Source organism: Zingiber officinale, chromosome 7A (genome assembly GCF_018446385.1).
Source record: "Zingiber officinale cultivar Zhangliang chromosome 7A, Zo_v1.1, whole genome shotgun sequence".
Lineage (NCBI taxonomy): Eukaryota > Viridiplantae > Streptophyta > Magnoliopsida > Zingiberales > Zingiberaceae > Zingiber > Zingiber officinale.
In genome coordinates this window covers 21,706,228-21,725,293 of record NC_055998.1, presented here as the reverse complement: position 1 = coordinate 21,725,293, position 19,066 = coordinate 21,706,228, and the positions used below count along the sequence as shown (strand labels likewise).

At 36.1% G+C, this 19,066-nt stretch overlaps 1 protein-coding gene across 1 annotated transcript; it reads left to right on the top strand.

The window, feature by feature from the left end:
* Positions 1-773: 773 nt before the first annotated feature.
* On the top strand, positions 774-1,331 carry LOC121999270 (chaperone protein dnaJ 20, chloroplastic-like). The gene has a single exon (XM_042553970.1). It carries the CDS (start codon positions 774-776, stop codon positions 1,329-1,331), a length of 558 nt encoding a protein of 185 aa, XP_042409904.1.
* The last annotated feature ends 17,735 nt before the right edge of the window (positions 1,332-19,066 follow it).

Here is a 19,066-nt window from a genome sequence, read left to right as displayed (position 1 = left end):
AATAATAATTGAATTATTTTTAGATAAATTACAGCAGATTACTAATTTATTTTTCGCAATTTTTTATGAATTTTCTGAAAATACATTATACATTTATAGAATCGCAGGACGGATAAATTTGCCGCGGCATGAGTCGGCGCGTCGGCAGTTTGCCGCGGTTTTGAGTCGTCGCCTCGTAGGATTTATCAGAATCCAACTCACTTGGGGCGGTTAGGCGTCTCGGTGGATTCAGCAAAATCCAACCGACTTGCCGCGGTTTTCAGTCGGCGCCACGGCGTGCATTCATCAAAATCCAACTCGCGACAGCGACAGCGACAGCGACAGCGACAGATCGACATAGATTAGATCGTTAGGCGAGAGAAGCTGGTTGGAGCTGGAAGGTAGGATTTAGGTACTCAATTTTCTCAGAAGATGCCACGTGTGATTCTCGGTAATCGACTTGGCTCCTCACTAACTGCTATTTTGCTTCGTCTTATCCATCTCGTTGCCGTGCCTTAGTTTTGTTCACAAACCGCGGTGGATGTAGAAATCGATTCTAATTAACAAAGGAAGCATTCTAGAGGCTCACATGATGTGCCATATTTTCTTCAGTCTTTATCCATCTTTTTTATTTTCATTGATTTTTCAAGATTGACGTCACCAATGCGCTGTTCTTTCCCTATTTCCTCGTGATTCAAATGCCTATAAAGTTCAATGGCGTCTCTGAAGCCACTTCATCATCTAAATTCCAGACAACATCAGTAAAGTAAAGTAGTTCTTGTAGCTTCGCAAAAATGGCAGCTTTTGCTCTTTCGTCTCCCTCTAATTCCTTGTACAGATCTTCCTTCTCTCCGATCCCCACCAAAACAGCACCCGCTCCTCGATTCAGGGTCTCTGCCTCGGCCGTCGCCGCCCCGGCGGCGCCGGCCACCATGTACGACCTGCTCTCGGTGTTACACACCGCTGGCGCCAGCGAGATCCGCGCGGCGTACCGGCGGCTGGCCCTGCGGTGGCACCCGGACGCGTGCCACTCGGCGGGGGAGGAGCGCTTCTACGCGGAGCGCTTCATGGAGGCGCGGGAGGCCTATGAGGTGCTCTCCGACCCCGCCAGCCGCCGAAGCTACGACCTCGCGCTCTCCGGCGACCGCTGGGCCGCAGCGGTCGCCGCTGGCCCGGCCTTCCGCGAGGGCCGCGGTCGGCGCCGAGAGGCCAGCGTGACGGTGTTCGGGAATTGGGACGCGCAGCTGGTCGGGCTCCGGCGGCGATCGGCCGTGACGGAGGCCGACGGGGAGGAGACTTGGGGCGGCCGCGTGAGGAGGGCCACCCGCGGCGCCGCGGAGACTGCTGTCTAAGTGGGAAGACTCCATGGCGCAGATCGGTATCAAATCGACGTCTCGATCGGATCAAGCGACGGATCGACATATTTGCCTGCGGCGGCGGCTCGACGGAACGATCAAACACCCGCGGCCTTCGAATCTAAAAGGGATCTCAAAATCTATACCAAGAGAAATGGTAACTCCGGCAGTTGATCAACGGAGCTCTCCAAGATCTTCAATTGTGACCAGATTATAATGGACTGTACTTTTTCATTTGGTGGTTTCAGGAACCAAATTAAATGGAGATCTAAATTTGTGAAAATTGAAATATCTTCATGTGGATTTTGACTATCATTTGTTTCTCAGTTTGTTTTTACCCCGTCTTTTCATTAAAAAAAAGGCAAATGGAAGATGAAAATCAATCAGAGCCTTTAGTGGATGTTTAACCATCCACAAATCACCAAATTGAATCTCCGAAAAATGATTAAAAAAATAAAAAATTTATTTGAAATTGTTCATTTTTAAAACCTTTGGCACATGGTAAGAATCTTCTTGTATAATGACACAATTACATCAACAATCTCATATACTATTATGGTTACATTTCACCCTAGGACGGGTTGAGGGGTTATGGGACTTATTCGTTTTTTTACTACCATAGTTGCATTTCATCTATTGATAAAGAAGCTTGTGTTTCACAACACCTCAATGCCCAAGCTACTATGCACTTGGGCTATTATCCATTTAAAAATCAAAACTAAGCAGGGTTTAGCCCTACAATTGTAAAGATGAGCTTGGCATAATTTGCTTTGAAGCCCCACTTCATTTCGACCATGTACAATCCAATCGATACTAATAGTCTTATGCAAATAATGTGTTCCTAACCTATCTACATAATCATTGTTTCTATTTGATATCATCGACGGGGTAGCCACTAATAAGGTGTCTTCGATGTTGAAAAAGTTGTGGTATGCCAAGAAAGAGGAAGAGAGGGTGCAAGAGTTAAAGGACCAAGAAGGCAAATGGAACTTGAAAATATAGGAAAGAGACTGAGAATGGAGGCCAGATATTACCCCGATTCAATTACTCCGATATTCAAGTCAGTCTACACGGGGGAAAAATGGAGACGATGAACAACCAATGAGTGCATCTATGTTTGCGCGCGTGTATGCATACATGTGCCCGTAAATGCGGGCTTATTTTATAACACAGCTAATGTAAGTACTCCGAGTTGATTTTGATATGATTAACCGAGTTAAATTAAACTCTGCGTTTTTTGATGTTTTATGTCTAAGTGTGCAGGGACTTAGAAACACAAGATGAGTCAATGAGCTCGTTACATCCGAAGGATGAGGAGCTACGGAAGAGTACACCGGCAGACAAGAACGACGCATGTGGCACTTTCGAGGGATAAGGAAAGATTTTAACAAAATTTTATTTTAAACAAAACTTCCTTTTTCCTTTACCTATGGTCGACCCCATGCTGGGTCACCAAGCATGGCTTGGACGACCACTACATGAGCTCCAAAATAATGCTTGGCCGGCCCCCTTGCTCCAAGCAAGGATGTGTCCGACCCATTACTTAAGTAAGAAGTGAATTTTGTGAATACAAGGCATTATAGAGGTTACAACAGGGACCGAGAGGAGAAATTAGTTTTGGTCTCCCGATGAGCTTGAGCTTCCTGTGTTCGCCCCGAACACTCAACTCAAGTTCATCAATAATAACTCATACCACTAAAGAGTTATTATTGAATTACCGCACCAATCCCAAATTACATTATGAACTCCTTCTTATCATGAGTGCATTAATCTCCATGTGTTTAAGATATCGAATGTATATTAATTAAATGAGTTATTGACAACTCACTTAATTAATATCTAGCTCCAAGAGTAGTACCACTCAACTTTATTGTCATGTTGGACTAAGTCCACCTGCAAGGTTTACATGACAATCCTTATGAGCTCCTCAAGGGGACATTATCAATCTAGATTACTAGGACATAGTTTCCTTCTATAATCAACAACACACCATATAAATAATATTATTTCCCAACTTATCGGGCCTATTGATTTAGCGAACTAAATCTTATCCATTGATAAAGAAATAAATACTAAGTATACGTGCTTGTTATTATATCGGGATTAAGAGCATACACTTCCATAATAACAGAGGTCTTGTTCTTTTATTAAGTTAATATAAAAAGAACTACCTCAAATGGTCATGCTCAATACACACCTAGTGTACTAGTATAATTTTATAGTTAAGATAAACTAATATCAAATTACACTACAACCACTCTAATGGTTTGTTCCATTTCATCTTGGTTGTGAGTTACTATTTATAATTTATAAGGAACTGATAACATGATTTTCTGTGTGGCACCTCACATTATGTTATCTACAATATAAATTAAATGGACAATTGCATTTAACATAAATGTAGATATTTGATCAATGTGATTCTTATTTTAAACTAAGTGTTTATACAAAAAAAAGCTAGACTTTTAGTATACATTCTAACACTTTTAGAGTGACTTGACTTGGATTTAGCTAATTTTCTAGATAAGAAAAAAAATTAAATTGTATAATCTAACTAACGATGGACTTACATTGGAGTTAGAATCATCTGAATCGGATATAGATTCATGGCATTGCTCAGACTTGGCTTCCAATTTGTTCTCGAACTTGATTTTGACTACTTGTGCTTGTACTGATAATGCTAGAAAACTTGCTTGTTCTTCCTCATCTGATTCGTCAAAAGACTGGGACCACGTTGCTTTCGGAGCATTCCTTCTTTTTTGCTTTTTGTTTGGATATTCCGGTTTGTAGTGCCCCTTCTAGTTACACCCATAGCAAGTCACTTCTGATTTGGGCTTTGTGGTTTGATTGGAACCTGGCTGCTTTGTCTTCATTTGGATAACCTTCTTGATCTCTCGTTTGGTGAACCCTTCTACTTTTTGTACAATTTTTGAACTAAGTTGATGGTGATTTCATCTTCATCTTTGGAATCTGATTCATCTTTGGATTCAGATTTGTGTTGGTACTTGGACTTTGGCTTCATGTTTGTGAGTTTTCCTGTAAGTAACGCAATACCTTTCTTGAGTGGAGTAGCATTTATTTGTTCATATAATTCAAACTCAGAAAATAACTCATCTAGTCTAACTAATGAAAGATCTTTGGAAACTTTATAAGCATCTCCCAAGGATGTCCACAAAATGATTATCGGAAAAGTGTTTAACATGTTCCTTATAATGTCATAGTTCTCTACTTTCTGACCGATCACCTGTAGTCCGTTAAGGAGATCTTGGATTCTGGCATGAAGCTGGCTTGCTGATTCTCCTTTTTGTATTTTTATGTTATATAATTAATTTAAAATTAAATCTCTTTTTGATACCTTAGTGTTTGAAGTTCCTTCATGCATCCTGATTAATTTCTCTTACAGTTCCTTGGCGATGTTGAAAAGACTGACCTGATTCATCTCTTCTTTAATTAAGCTTACTGGAGGGTCTTAGTTGCCTTGACATCTGCCTCAATTTTTTTTATCATGTGTTGGTCTCAGTTCTGACATTTCATCGGTGCTCCAGTGTTGTCGAGTGGTAATGTAAACCTTGTCTGGATGATGATCCACATTTTCACTTGTGTTTTCAAGTGGTATTCTATTCGGCACTTCCAGTAGTTAAAATCCTTTTCGGAGAAAAGAGATGGGCAGACAATACTGTAACCTTCTTGATGAGTCATTTCAAATAAATCTCGCAAAAGAAAAACATATAAAGAATTGGTCTTGGATTAGTAATGCAGAAGAAAGAGAGAAAAAAATATCACTTAAGTAGTGTTGCACTAATTTCAAGAAATTTAAATAAATATGAGAAATTTATCAAAAAAAGATTATTATATCAATTTGACTTATGACTAAAATTTGAAAATGCAAAAGTCATAATTTAAAAATATACAATCGAAAAGAAAGAATATATATTTTTAAAAGAAATATATTTTTTACTTTAAATAAATAGAAAAAGCAACGAAATACTCTTATAGTAATTGCAACAATATAATTTAGAACACCCTCGCTCACTTATAGGTGGGCTTCTATGGACTCCACCTGTTATACAGGTAGGGTCTATAAAATCTCACTTATGAACCACCCCTGGTCCAGTAGTGGACTAGGGGTTGTGGTCCAGAAGATCCAGACTACGCTCTAATACCAATTATAAGATCGAAAAGCTTTAGAGTGAGGGTGAATAACACTCTTGGCTTTTTTGTTTTTTAGTAAAAAAAAACTCGAAGTAATAAACGCAACGGAAATAAAATGACAAAATTATACTTTTGATTTTACTTGGTTCAGAGTCTGTGGCGACTCCTACTCCAAAGTCGACGATCGATTATCGCTTTCGTTAGACAATTCAATAATTATAAAGAATGAACAAAAAGATGATTATAAATTTGCATAAAATAAATTATACCGACAATATAAAAATTTGATGTAGAATATAATTGTCAGAGTAACCTCGTAGTATTGTAATCAGAAGTCGGAGTAGTACAACGGTCATTGGAGCATTGAATTGAAACAAAAAATTATAGCTTATTTATCTTGAAGTTGTGTTTTAATGACTGATCGAACAGAGGTTTTATGGAGCGTTGAGGACGCCCATGCACAACCAGTGTGGGGACAAGGGGGGTGCCCCACGTTTTGCCCATGTTGGCCGCACACTACCCCTTTGCAAAGTAGGCGCATGGATGATCATCCAGAGTTTGGGAGCTTACGAATCTTGGAACCTTTGAATTTAAAGCGACTTAGATTGAAAAGTTTAAACGGAGAGATTCTGACTAGAGAGCTCAAGTAGCTCGGCTTAAGAGGTCAGTCTGTGGAATATTACGATGTACCAACTCAATTGAAGAGGTTGGCCCCTTGGGTTTGGATCTTTGAATAGATAGAGGATCAATTTTATTTATAAATTTATTTTTTATTTTTCATTCCTATGGTTTTTTTTTTGAAAATTGCAAGTATAAATTGCTTGCTAATTGATTTCCATATCTACTCTCATTTTCCTGTTTTTCAACAGAATTTAGGATTCTTGTGAAACATGAAGTGCCTTTTGTCCTCATAATAGAAGGTGAAAATCAATACCTAGACGTGGAAACCTCAAAAGCCTCGCTATCAATGGAAGCTTCTAATTAATCATCCCATGGAAATCTATGGCAAACATAAAACTGTAAACGAGTAGATGCGGTATCTTTCTTAGATTTTAGGCCTTTTTGGTGTGCGATGAGTGGACTACACGGCACTAGTTCAACAAGTTGGATTCACTTTCACTGACTTTTCTATGCATGCTCTTGCGGATTGCCAACCGGCAAGGATCCAAGCTTCCAAAGTGACTGTAACTTGGATCGTTTGTTTATTATTATAACTACATTGCAATAAATCTACAGTAGCTTCGTAAAAACATATGCTTGGTAATAAGTAACAACCAATTAGATTACGTTCGAGCCCATATTTGTTTACAGCCGGATCCTCCCAAAAGCCAACCAGCGACAGCGACAGTGACAGCTGCCGACAAGTAAGAAGTCAGAATCTTTCTGGATCCGGAAGAAGAGGATCTGCCGTCGCGTCAGACACGGGAAGTGGATTTTGCCGACTTTGCTCTCCCGCCGATTGCAATGTTTCAGATGAGATCCTCTGTCCTCAAAATATTGTGTCCTCATGTCCCAGAATCGATCGGACGGTTTAAATCACATCTCTTGAGAATGCAGTGTATATCATGAAAATATCATAGCCGTCCGATCGGCTCTGGGACATGGGGACACAGCATTTTGGGGACAGAAGATCTCATCTCGCAATGTTTGTGCAACTTGTTTCGATTCAGGGACAAGCAGACTGCTCCGGTTTTTAATAAAATAATAAGTAGAAATGGTAGAAATTGAACAGAACATTATTCTAATTATTAATTAACAAATAAGTATTGTATTTTTGGAATATAAATTATTGATCTATACAATCGGTAAATATATAATTATCATCGAATAATAAAATATCAATCCGAATATTATTAATTAAGTACAATGAATTATCTAAATAATCGGATATTGGCTCATGAACATAAAGAAGAGAAAGAGAAAGAGAAAGAGAAAGAGAAAGGAAGAGAGAATATAGAGGGAGAGAATGAGAGAATAAGTAAATAAAGGATGATAGATTTTAGGACTTCAATTTTATTATGGTGTTAGTTGGTATTCTAATCCATTGTTCATCTCTTTATCTTCATGTTTACACTTTGTAGAATTTCTAACTAAAGTTCGGCTCAACCCTGCGATGATTGGATTGAAAAGTTTACCTAAATTTTAATACCATTAAATAAAGAATTCTACTAGAAATATGATCTCTTAATGATATTTAATTTAAAATGTCATTATAAATATTTTTTAATAACATTTATCAAAAATAATTATTTAAAAAATTAAAACATCATATTAGACTATTTAGCATGACAACCTTTATCTATGTCACCGTATCTAACACCCTAATAACCTATTTACTTCTCATTCTATTTTTTTTCCTACTTATTGTGCCGATTTTTTTTCTGAACCCTAACCAACACTTGTTGCCGCCGTTCTTACTCTTCATCGCCCACGCATTGCTGTCGTCGGCGCTGCCAGCCGACACCTTCCTATCTCGACCAGTCAGAGAACAACCTTCGCCGACCTCCATCGCGCTTCTCCGCTTCTCCTCCACGATTCCTCTGCAGCACCACCTCTGCCATGATTCCTCCGCAACCTTAAAACCTTTACAATTGCAGGAATGGTAGAGGCAAAAGAGACTGAAGCTAGGAAGCATACGACGTGAATCAATGATATGAAGAAGGATTCTTTGAACAAAACAGGGTGCGTTCGGAGTTGGGATTGGCAATTTCCAAGAGATTGGACCGATGGACACCATCCTCAAGCCTCATAACTCGACATGGCTGCAAAAGGCCGATCTCCTCTTCGTGGTAAGCTTCCATGTCGATCTCATTCCTCCGTCAACCACTTGCTCCTCCTCCATTAATGAAATGGGAATTACTCAGGAAAATCCAGTGGGCACAGGGTTCAGCTTCGTGGAGGAGGAGAGCTTGCTAGAGAAGAGCGATTGGGAGGCGGCGGCAAACTTGACTGCACTTCTGAAGAAACTCTACCATGGGAACGCAGCCATGCAGCGAAGAACAAAACCCTCTTCTTCGTGGCAGTCTTACTGCGGCCGGTTTGCCGTGACAACAGCCTTGTCAGTTCTCCACGCCATCAGAGCTAGACAACTAAAGCTCAAGCTCGAAGGTAAAATCAAAATTGTTCTTCATCTGCTTCATGTCACATTGTACAAAAAGATGGCAATGATTCAGCAGTTTTCCTGCATACGATTGAGCAGGTGTTGCACTGGGGAATAACTGGATGTCACCTAAGGACTACGTGGTATCTCGAATTCTCAATCGATCTATTTTCTTTCAACTAAGCAACGAAAGTAACCTCAAATTGCCATGCATCTCTCATGGGGGCCTCTGCTCCGAGACAAGTTGAGGCCCGACGCAACTGATACAGAAAAATCAAACAAGTAGAGTAAGCCTTTCTTTAATTATGCTTGATTCTCGCTGCCTCATATAATCTACATGCTTAATAACTCTGTTATTATGGCTCGAGAGATCAAAGAAGAGATCGACAATGGTGAGCTTGTCAATGCCGCAAATACTTGGTAGGTGCTTGAGTATTTCCTTGTTACCTTTTGTTTTTTTTCCATTTATTTTTCTTATCTTAGGTAAATTATGAGATACCATAGCATGATTTTGGGGAAAAAGATTAAGAAAGGCGTGTGATTTGTAAAAACAGTAAAGTTAGATGCTCTCATTGGGAATTCGTCTTATTTCTTTTATTTCTCTATATTGGCCTATAGTTTGATCATAATAATGCTTCTGTAGACTAACACTTCTTCGTCTACATTTAGTTAGATTGTGGAGACATGAATATTTGGCAATGTTATTTTTTTTTTGTAAATTTTATTTCTTCTTGTAATGATTTTCTTTTGGTTCTATGTAGAATTTATGGAGACATTTCTTATTCTTGATCTACATCAAGTCATGGTATTTTATGACCACTGATTAATTAATTACCATCCAGTTTTCAGTGTGTTATTGTTCATGCATGCTTATTTTGTAGATCATGGTAGATCCGGATGCCCCGTGCCCAAGCGAACCTGCCCTGAGGGAATATTTGCACTGGTACCAACACTTGCCCCTTAATTGCCTTCTCTTAGGTTTAATAATTTATGTGATTTAATAATTTTTATCAATAAACATGTGAAGGAAGACATAATGAAATTTTTGGCTAGATAAAATTTTGACCTTGTTGCAGAAATATTTTTATATGCCCTTTTTACTTAAAGGTATTAAACTTGCCATGTTGCTAAAGGATATTCCAAAATCTTGATCCTTACTCACACTTGTCAATATCTAATGCATCATGGAAGAAATTAGAATTGTTTTTGTCTTTGACTAGTTACTACTCACTCAAAGGTAGAATGATTATATTATGGAAGTTGATGAAGGCTATCTAAAATAGCTTAAATTGTGATTGTTTGAAGAATAATTTGGGTACTTTCTCATGTAGTCAATCTTTTTTTTAAATAGTGAAACTATATAGAGTTTCACAAAATAATTTGATCTTACCAAGATCCCAAGTTGGTCATTTTTACACACATTATATAGAAAACTTAGTTCTTTACTTCAATTTAGTTGTCACCATCAGTTTGAGAAATATCTCAAGAAACTTAGTTGATAAAAATCTTTGTCAATATAATTTTTTTTGTTAACTGATGCTAAATTTGTTTACTCATGCAAATCAAATACCATTTAGACTCTTTGAGGTGGCGTATGTTTGCAATTCAACTACTTTCTTGATCCAAGTTTTCTTTCTATCACTCAAAACATTATCAGTAATGTCAAAAGACAAGTAAAAAACTCATATATATATATATATATATATATAACAATTAATAAGCACATGAAAAATGATAAGTATAGAGATATTGTTTAATAAACAATGGAGCCTAATGCTTACACAGAAAGATTTTATTTGGATTCCATGTAGGAATTCTTTCCTTCAGTCATCATGGCAAACTCAAGCCTCAATTAAATTGACGTTCATAATTCTTTCAATAATTAATGAAAATACTTAAAAGACAATGTTTTAAGAGAATTTGTATTTCATTTATCTTTAACTTGTGTCTTATTAGATAAAGATTCAAGGACAAATTATAGAATGATACTTTATATGTTTCTCGTTTGGTATGATTTTTAATCTTTTAAATTATATTTATTAGGTTTATATTTTCATTGTATAATTTACTTATACAAATTTATTGATCGTATTTGTAGGTGACAGGTACTTGGATTTTGCATATGATGGTTGAAGATGGTTGATAGTAAATTAGTTGAGTTTTTATTTTATAAGACTTTGTTAGCTTTAAAAATCAATGATTTGTTAGTATTAAGTTAGCATTGGATTCAATACTTTTACATTAGTATTGTATTTGTACTTTTGTGATGATGGAATGAATTGTGATGATATGGTGAATGAATTAGATATTTTGGATGTAAAATGTTTCTATTCTTATTGTGGTGAATTGTGATGATAGTTAAATTGTGATGATGTATAACTTTTTCTATTATGTGATGAATGTTTTGTATTCTTAATAAATATTAGTAATTTATTGTGGTGTATTCTAAATGTTTCTATTTAATGCTTTTATAAAATATTATAATTGATATTTAATAATGTCATTATAGATTATATAAGATGACAGTTTAAAATGCTCTTATAAATTATCATTACTAACATATTTTATTGTCCTTATATAAAAATTTAAAACATTATAATTGTCAATATAAATTAGTTTAGGTGACATTTATATTTGTTCTTATTTAGATAATAAAAAGGCATGCATAAATGTCTATGAAATATTTTTTTCGTGACATTTTTGATTGTCATTATATTCCTATAATTAAGACACTTTTAAAGTTAGTATAAATATTTTATAATGACATTATACAAATGTCAGGAACACTAGAGGGTCTATGCTAACATCGCATTTCAATACATTTTTTTGGTGGTGTCACCATAACTTTAGTGTCACTAAAAGTATACTATAAGGACATTTATGTGTGTCCTTAAAGACCTTAATTCTAGTAGAAGTAACTCTAAAGAGTCCTATTAAAGGGTTACCCTAAGGCCCCCTTCGATCATACAATCCTAGAGTTATCCAATTTACTTTCTAACAGTAGATTAATGTAACTTAGTAGAAGAGGTAACCTAGAAAGTACGATTAAAGGGTTACCCTCTGCCACAGAGCCCCTTGGCCATACAGTTCTAGATTACACAAGTTACTTCTTAACATTAATTTGGAGAAACCCTCTAAACTCTAATTAGGTACTCCTTTGTAGTGAATCGATCTCCTTGTAAGAGGATCATCCTAGAAAGTCCGCTTAAAGGTTACCCTTGTCATAGGGTTCCACGGCTATATAATTTAGTATTTCTCCTCTACAAAGTGACCAATCCATCACAATTCACATGCATATGCTACACACACATTTCGTCAAATATGTATAAAATAAAATACACAAGAACAAGTCATAAACACTTTATTGAATAAGAAGACATGCAAATACATAGTTTATAGATCAACATCGCATCACAAATACTCCCTACATCCTAAGAATCAGAGGATCTACTCCATAGAGAAGGAAATACAACCAAGAGACAAGAAGTAAAGCAATCTACAACTCAAAATATAAAGAGAAGAGAAGACTAATTCATATAGCACTGGTCTTCTTGGATGCAATCCTTGCTCCGGAGGTGGAGGGATCGACGAAGATGGAGCTTCTAGGGTTCTCCTAAGGGGAAGAACCCTTTCCCAAGGAATGAGAGTGAGCCTCAAGCCAAAGATAAGTGAAAAGGGGAGAAAACCCCCTTTATAGCAAGGGGTACGACCCCTTGTTTTCTCCTCCACGACCATGTGAAACCACGAGACTTGACTTTGCTTCGGCTCTGCTAAAGAGGCATGGTCGTGTGGTTTCACACGACCGTGTGTCCAGGTCATGTCTCATTTGTAGAGCCTTTCAGCACATCTTAACATAATATTCTTGAGTTGAAATCTTCAGCAAAGTTATAGATTTTGAAGTTAGCTACATTTTAGTATCTTAAACAACCCAAAAATTCAACCAATCAAAAAGTTATGATCATTTTACTTTTGATGTGTGGTGCAGAAAATGTAGAATTTGACATGGTCGTGTCTCAAGGTCATGTCTCACTTGTAGAGACTTTTAGAACATCTAAACGTGCTTTTCTCTAGTTAAAGTCTAAAAAGAAGTTGTAGATCTTGAAGTTATCTGCAATTTTGTATAAAGATCAGCCTGAAACTCTAATTGACCAAAAGGTTATGGTCATTTTACTTTTGGTCTGTAGTGCTGAAAAAGACATGGTCATGCCTAAAAGACATGGTCGTGCCTAAAAGGCACGGTCAGGCCATGTGAAACATTGGTTTGTGCCATATTTTCACACAATCATGCCTCATAGAACATGCATGTGTCAAGGAACATGGCTAGAGTGTATTTCTTGATTAAATCTCCAATTGGAAGGTCTTTGAAAGCATTTTTCTTCATGTATGTTTCGTGTGAGTATGCTCCTTCTTTTAACTTCACGTTTTAAGATTTTTTACTCCATTTTTTCTTTGAAAACATGTCCTATCAATCAAAACAAATAAAGAACAGATCTTTAAGTAGATGTGCATTAAAGTATTCCAAAAAACCTATATAATTTACGCATATCACACCCCCAGACTTAAACCTTTGCTTGTCCTCAAGCAAAAACTACAATCTAGACTCCAATAACTAAATAGTCCATCATAATCTCAAGCAAGTCGATCTAATCCTATCAAATGATTTTATTGGTAAATAAGATACAAAAGTTGTTTGAGTATGACCTAAGAAATAGTTTTTTGTGCTTAATGCAATAGTGGCTTAAGTTTTTCAAGTTTTAATCTCTAAGCCTAGTCAAATAGTCATAAAACTGTGTTCCTTATACTTTAGTGATAGACACTTACCTGCCAAATGCATAGTTCATATATCTAAAACTACACAAGATCTTAAAGGGCTACTCGGAATTAAGATAAATATAATATTTATTTCTCCAATAACCTAATTCGGTCTCAAAGGGATAAATTGTTAGTTTTCACTCATGATAACTATTTTCTATCTCTTATTCACATGATTTTTTTTCTCTTTTTTTTTTGGTGCTTTAAAAATATAGCACTAACACATATGCAAATACAAATGTAAATGCAAGGATTTTAATTTTTCCAAGTGAGTTGTCATGATTCAAAATCATCTAGTAACCAAAATATAATTAAGAGGTTTCCTTAGAAACACAAGTACTTGTCCAATTCTATGAATCATGACTATTTTTAGAGTTATCTACTATCAAAATTAGGCAAGGTGTAAAGAGATCCTAAAATAAGGCCAACATTCAAACTTCTATAGTAAAAATTTGCTCACTTAATGCTAATATAGATAGGAAAAGATAGATCACTAAACATACTAGCACCATAAGTAACTAATAAATCACATGAAATCTAGAACAAGCGTGCTAATATTTTGTATTATGGAACAAACAATCATAATATGATGAATGATGCAACTAGAAAATTTTTATTATACAAAAAAATGATAAAAACTAAACTAAAACCAACACATCCCCCTAGACTTAAACTTTTCATTGTCCCAATGAAAACTAGAAATATAATATAGAGGAGGTTTTGAAGTTAGAGAAGTTATCAAGTGATAATCTCTAAATGATTGAGACATTCATGTGCTTGAAGATACTCCTTTATCTGATGCTCACATTCCTCCACAACTTTGAATCCTATAAAAAGAAGATAGATAAGAAAAAATAAGTAAAGGATATGAGTTATTATGAATAAGAAACTAAAAACTAAAATGAAAAATAGAAAAGAAGAACTTGGGTTGCCTCCCATCTAAATTTCGCTCTTAGAGGGTAAGATATTTCAACATCCTCTTACCAAGAGCTCTTATTATGAAGAGAGCTTTCATCATAGGAGCTACAAAGTGAAGCATCACTCTCTCCATCTTTGTCTTCTTGAAAATTCTTTCAGGTGGTTGAAAATGGTTCAGATTGAGCTTTCAATTTTTGGCCCAAGTGAAATCTGTACACATAAAGAAAGAGTACACCTCCCATACAAGAGGAAGATAAGAAAGAACAATAAAAATAGTAGTTTTAACAGAGCATGTATCAAATGATGAATCACATCCAATAAAATCAATGACGGATACCTCTATAAAATTTTCTAAAAGATCAGTAGTAATACTTACTTTGCATTTCGGAGAGGTATATAAATGTTCTAAACAGGTGGATGTGTCTTCTTCAGAATTAAGTATTGATTCTAGCTCTGGCTCAGGTGGAAGTGCAACTAAAGGTAGTGATTTTTGGGGTTCTTCCATATCTACATAAATTCCTATACTTTTATCCATAACTTGTTCAATTCTGGCCACTATCAAAGTATCAAGGGGTTGTAGAAATAAAGGAAATGATTCTTAAGATACTGCTTCAACAATACAATTCCCTACACTTCCTTCCATAGCTAGTTCAATTCTCACTTCTACCACATCATCATAATTAGTAAAAAGTCCACTAATATCAATATCATTAATAGGAGAATCAACTACATGAGGATTAACAAATATACTTGCAGTCTTAAATTGATCTACCTCATCACATAAATCATTTAAAAATTCAATTTCACTATAATACCTTGTAACCCCAGGAGGTATATCTAAAAACTTGTTATCCGGTGTATTATCATTACAATCCTCATCTAAAGAGTCTTCATCTTTGTATATATCAAGAAATCTGCACTCAACTATATTAATACCATAGAATTTGCCAAAAATTTTACCGTCATTGGCCCTCGCTAGCCTTTATGGAAAAGGAATCCTTAGTGGAGATTTTGGAGAAAATTGGTCAGTTTTTTCCCTAAATTTACTTTGAGCATATGGCAGGGGTTCAAATTGCTTATCCAGCATAATCAACTGTTGAGGAAATGGGACTGGTGGAGTGATGGAGGTGAGTATTTGTGGTTGTCTTGTGTTCCTTTCCTCATATCCATACCCATCCTCCTCCTGAAGTTCGATGATATACAAACTACTTCTCAACTTGCTATCATTACAATGTTCACTAGACCTTGTTTGGGTGGGAGGGAGGTGATGTTTGAACCATTTTGAAGTCAAGCTGTTTATCTTAGCCTCCAACTATTTAAACCCTTCATTCTGTGGCTCTATGATGATTTCTTCATGATCTTCAACATTCTTAGATGGTTGCAAAAGATCTTGTTTAATAGGCACACTTGCATTCTTGGCATGCGCTTCTAGAATTATTAGGGGAGATTCCATCCGATTTTTGTTTGACTACTCTTGGAGGTTCAATGTCACTTGATCAATTAATGTATATGCTTCATCTAAACTTTTATTCATAAAAGAACCTCTAGCTAATGAATCCAATAAACACTTATCTGAGAAAGAAATTCTCTTGTAGAATATGTACAGAGTCAGTCATTTTTCCAAACCATGGTGGGGGCATTGTCTTAACAAACTTTTGAATTTGTTCCATACTTTAAATAGTGATTCTCCATCTACCTAAGCAAAGTTTGTGATGCAATTCCTTTTGTAAATTGTTCTGCTTGGAGGGAAAAAAATAATTTAAAAATTGTTGCTCCAATTGTTCGCAACTTGTAATACTTTGAGGATTGAGGGAATAAAACCAAGTCCTTATTTTATCCTTGATATTGAAAGGAAATGCCATCAACTAAACTACATTCAATAACACTTCTTCACAGTTTATCATGTTACAATATTCAAGAATTCTTCATGGTGCAGGTATAGGTTTTTTGATACTTCTCCTCCAAATTTATGACCTTGTATTATGGTAATTAACTCTGGGTCTAGTTAGAAACTTTTTTACTTCGATATGAGATTGCATAATGGGAGACATAAATCTTGCAGAAATGGGAACAAAAAATTCTCTTAAAGGACTGCTTGACATGTTAGTACTCTTGGATATCTAAAAAAAAGATGAGAAAGAAATGCAAAAATTAAGAGTAAGAAAGAAAATGTAGAAATTAAAGAAAAGAAAAAACTAAACTTTAAACTAATAATAAAGAAAAGTAAAAGCAGAATTTAAATTGCAAGAAAAAATGTACAGAAATAAAATAAACAAGTAAAAAAAATTATTAACATGTATAAAGTAACTCATATACTAATCAACTAATGTTAATACAAACAGTTCCCGGTAATGATACTAAAAACTTGATATGTACAATCCGCAAGTGCATGGTTGTCATCAAGTAATAAAATATTGATCCCACGATGACTGTTGATTAAACACTAGTTAACTTCACACGATGAACTATCTAGACAATCAAATGTTGGCTCATGAACACTAGGAAGAGACTGAGAAGGGAAGAGAGAGAGCGAGAGTAAAGAGAGAGTAGAGAGGGAGAGAAAAGAGAGGGAGAGAATGAGCGTAAGTGAATGAAGGATGATAGATTATAGGATTTCAGTTTCATTATGGTGCTAGTTGGTGTTCCTATCCATTGTTCATCTCCCTACCTCCATGCCTACACTTTGTAGGATTTCTAACTAAAGTTCGACTCAACCCCATGATGATTGGACTAGAGAGTTTACCCAAATTCTAACGTCATTAAGTAAAAAAGTAACACTAGATAGTCCAGTTAAAGGGTTATCCTAAGACCCCCACGGTCATACAATCCTAGAGTTATACAATTTACTTTCTAATAGTAGATTAATGCAAATAAGTAGAAGAAATAACCTAGAAAGTCTGGTTAAAAGGTTACCCTCTATCATAGGGCCCCTTGGTCATACAATTCTAGATTACACAAGTCACTTCTTAACATTAATTTGGGAAAACTCTCTAAACTCTAATTAGGTACTCATTTGCAGTGAATCGGTCTCCTTACAAGAGGATTATCCTAGAAAGTGCTCTTAAAGGGTTATCCCCTATCACAAGGCTCCACGGTTATACAATTTAGTACTTCTCCTTTACAAAGTGACTAATCCACCACAATCCACATGCATATACTACACACATTCGTCAAACATGTACAAGATATAACACACAAGAATAAGCCATAAACACTTTATTGAATAAGAAAACATGTAAGTACATAGTTCATGCATCAACATCACATCACAAATACTCCTTACATCCTAAGAATCAGAGGATCTACTCCATAGAGAAGGAAATATAATTAAGGGATAAGAAGTAAAACAATCTACAACTTAAAACATAAAGAGAAGAGAAGAGAAGAAAAGGCTTATCCATGTAGCGTCGGTTCTCTTGGATACAATCCTTGATTCAGAGGTGGACGGATCCATGAAAATGAAGCTTTTAGGGTTCTCCTAAGGGGGAGAACCCTTCCCCAAGGAATGGGGGGCGAGACCCAAACCAAAGATAAGTGAAAAGAGCATAAAAACCCTTTTATAGTAAGGGCGCACGACCCCTTATTTTCTCCACCACGACCGTATGAAATCACATGACCTAACTTCGCTTAGGCTCTGCTAAAGAGGCACAACCATGTGGTTTCACATGACCGTGTATCCAGGTCGTGTCTCACTTGTAGAGCCTTTTAGCATATCTTAACGTAGTATTTTTGAGTTGAAGACTTCAGTAAAGTTATAGATTTTAAAGTTAGTTACATTTTGGTATCTTTAACAACCCAAAACTCCAACTAATCAAAAAGTTATGACTATTTTACTTTTGGTATACAATGTAGAAAATGTAGAATTTAATACGAGTGTGTCTCAAGGTCGTGTCTTACTTAGAGACTTTTAGAACATCTAAACATGGTTTTCTCTGGTTAATATTTGAAGAGAAGTTATAGATCTTGAAGTTATCTACATTTTGGTATAAAGATTAGCCTGAAACTCTAACCAACCAAAAGGCTATGACCATTTTACTTTTAGTCTACAGTACTGAAAAAGATATGGTCGTGCCTAAAAGACACAGTCGTGCCTAAAAGACACAGTCGTGCCTAAAAGGCATGGCCAGGCCGTGTGAAACACTGGTTTGTTCCATATTTTCACACGGTCATGCCTCATAAGTGTAACGACCACCCTTCTTAGTATACTATACTACTCTCTAAGGTGACCGTTACTTAACTATTAACTCCACTTAACCGGTGTGATCGAAACCATGAGGAATCCCTACCGAAAAATTTCGACAGAATCTCTCCTGTACCGGTGACCATAAACATCAATACATACACAGTATACACAACCACAGGCGGCTGGAACATATATCAAACACCCACGCAGTTTAATAAGTGACAAAAACTATAATATCTACCTATTACATAGAAACTCATCACAACATGCAAACTAAAACACGAATAAACTCAATAGGAACATTGAATATAAAATACAGTCTCAATGACATCAACCATAGAGTATAACTCAATTACTTCTTATCCACTAAACACGAAAACGCAAAACTTCCCAGTTCTCTCCCATAGTCCTGGCATCACACACCATCCGCACCACCTTGTCGCCTCCCTTGCTATATCCTTTCCTTTCTTTTATCTGCAGTAAGAGGAAATGCAATTTATAAGCAAAAATTTGCTTAGTAAGCACTATCTAACTCACAAAAATACGAATATGCATGTATACAGAAAG

Excerpts from the sequence above, each read along its gene's own strand:
- LOC121999270 (XM_042553970.1), top strand. The coding sequence starts at position 774 with ATGGCAGCTTTTGCTCTTTCGTCTCCCTCTAATTCCTTGTACAGATCT.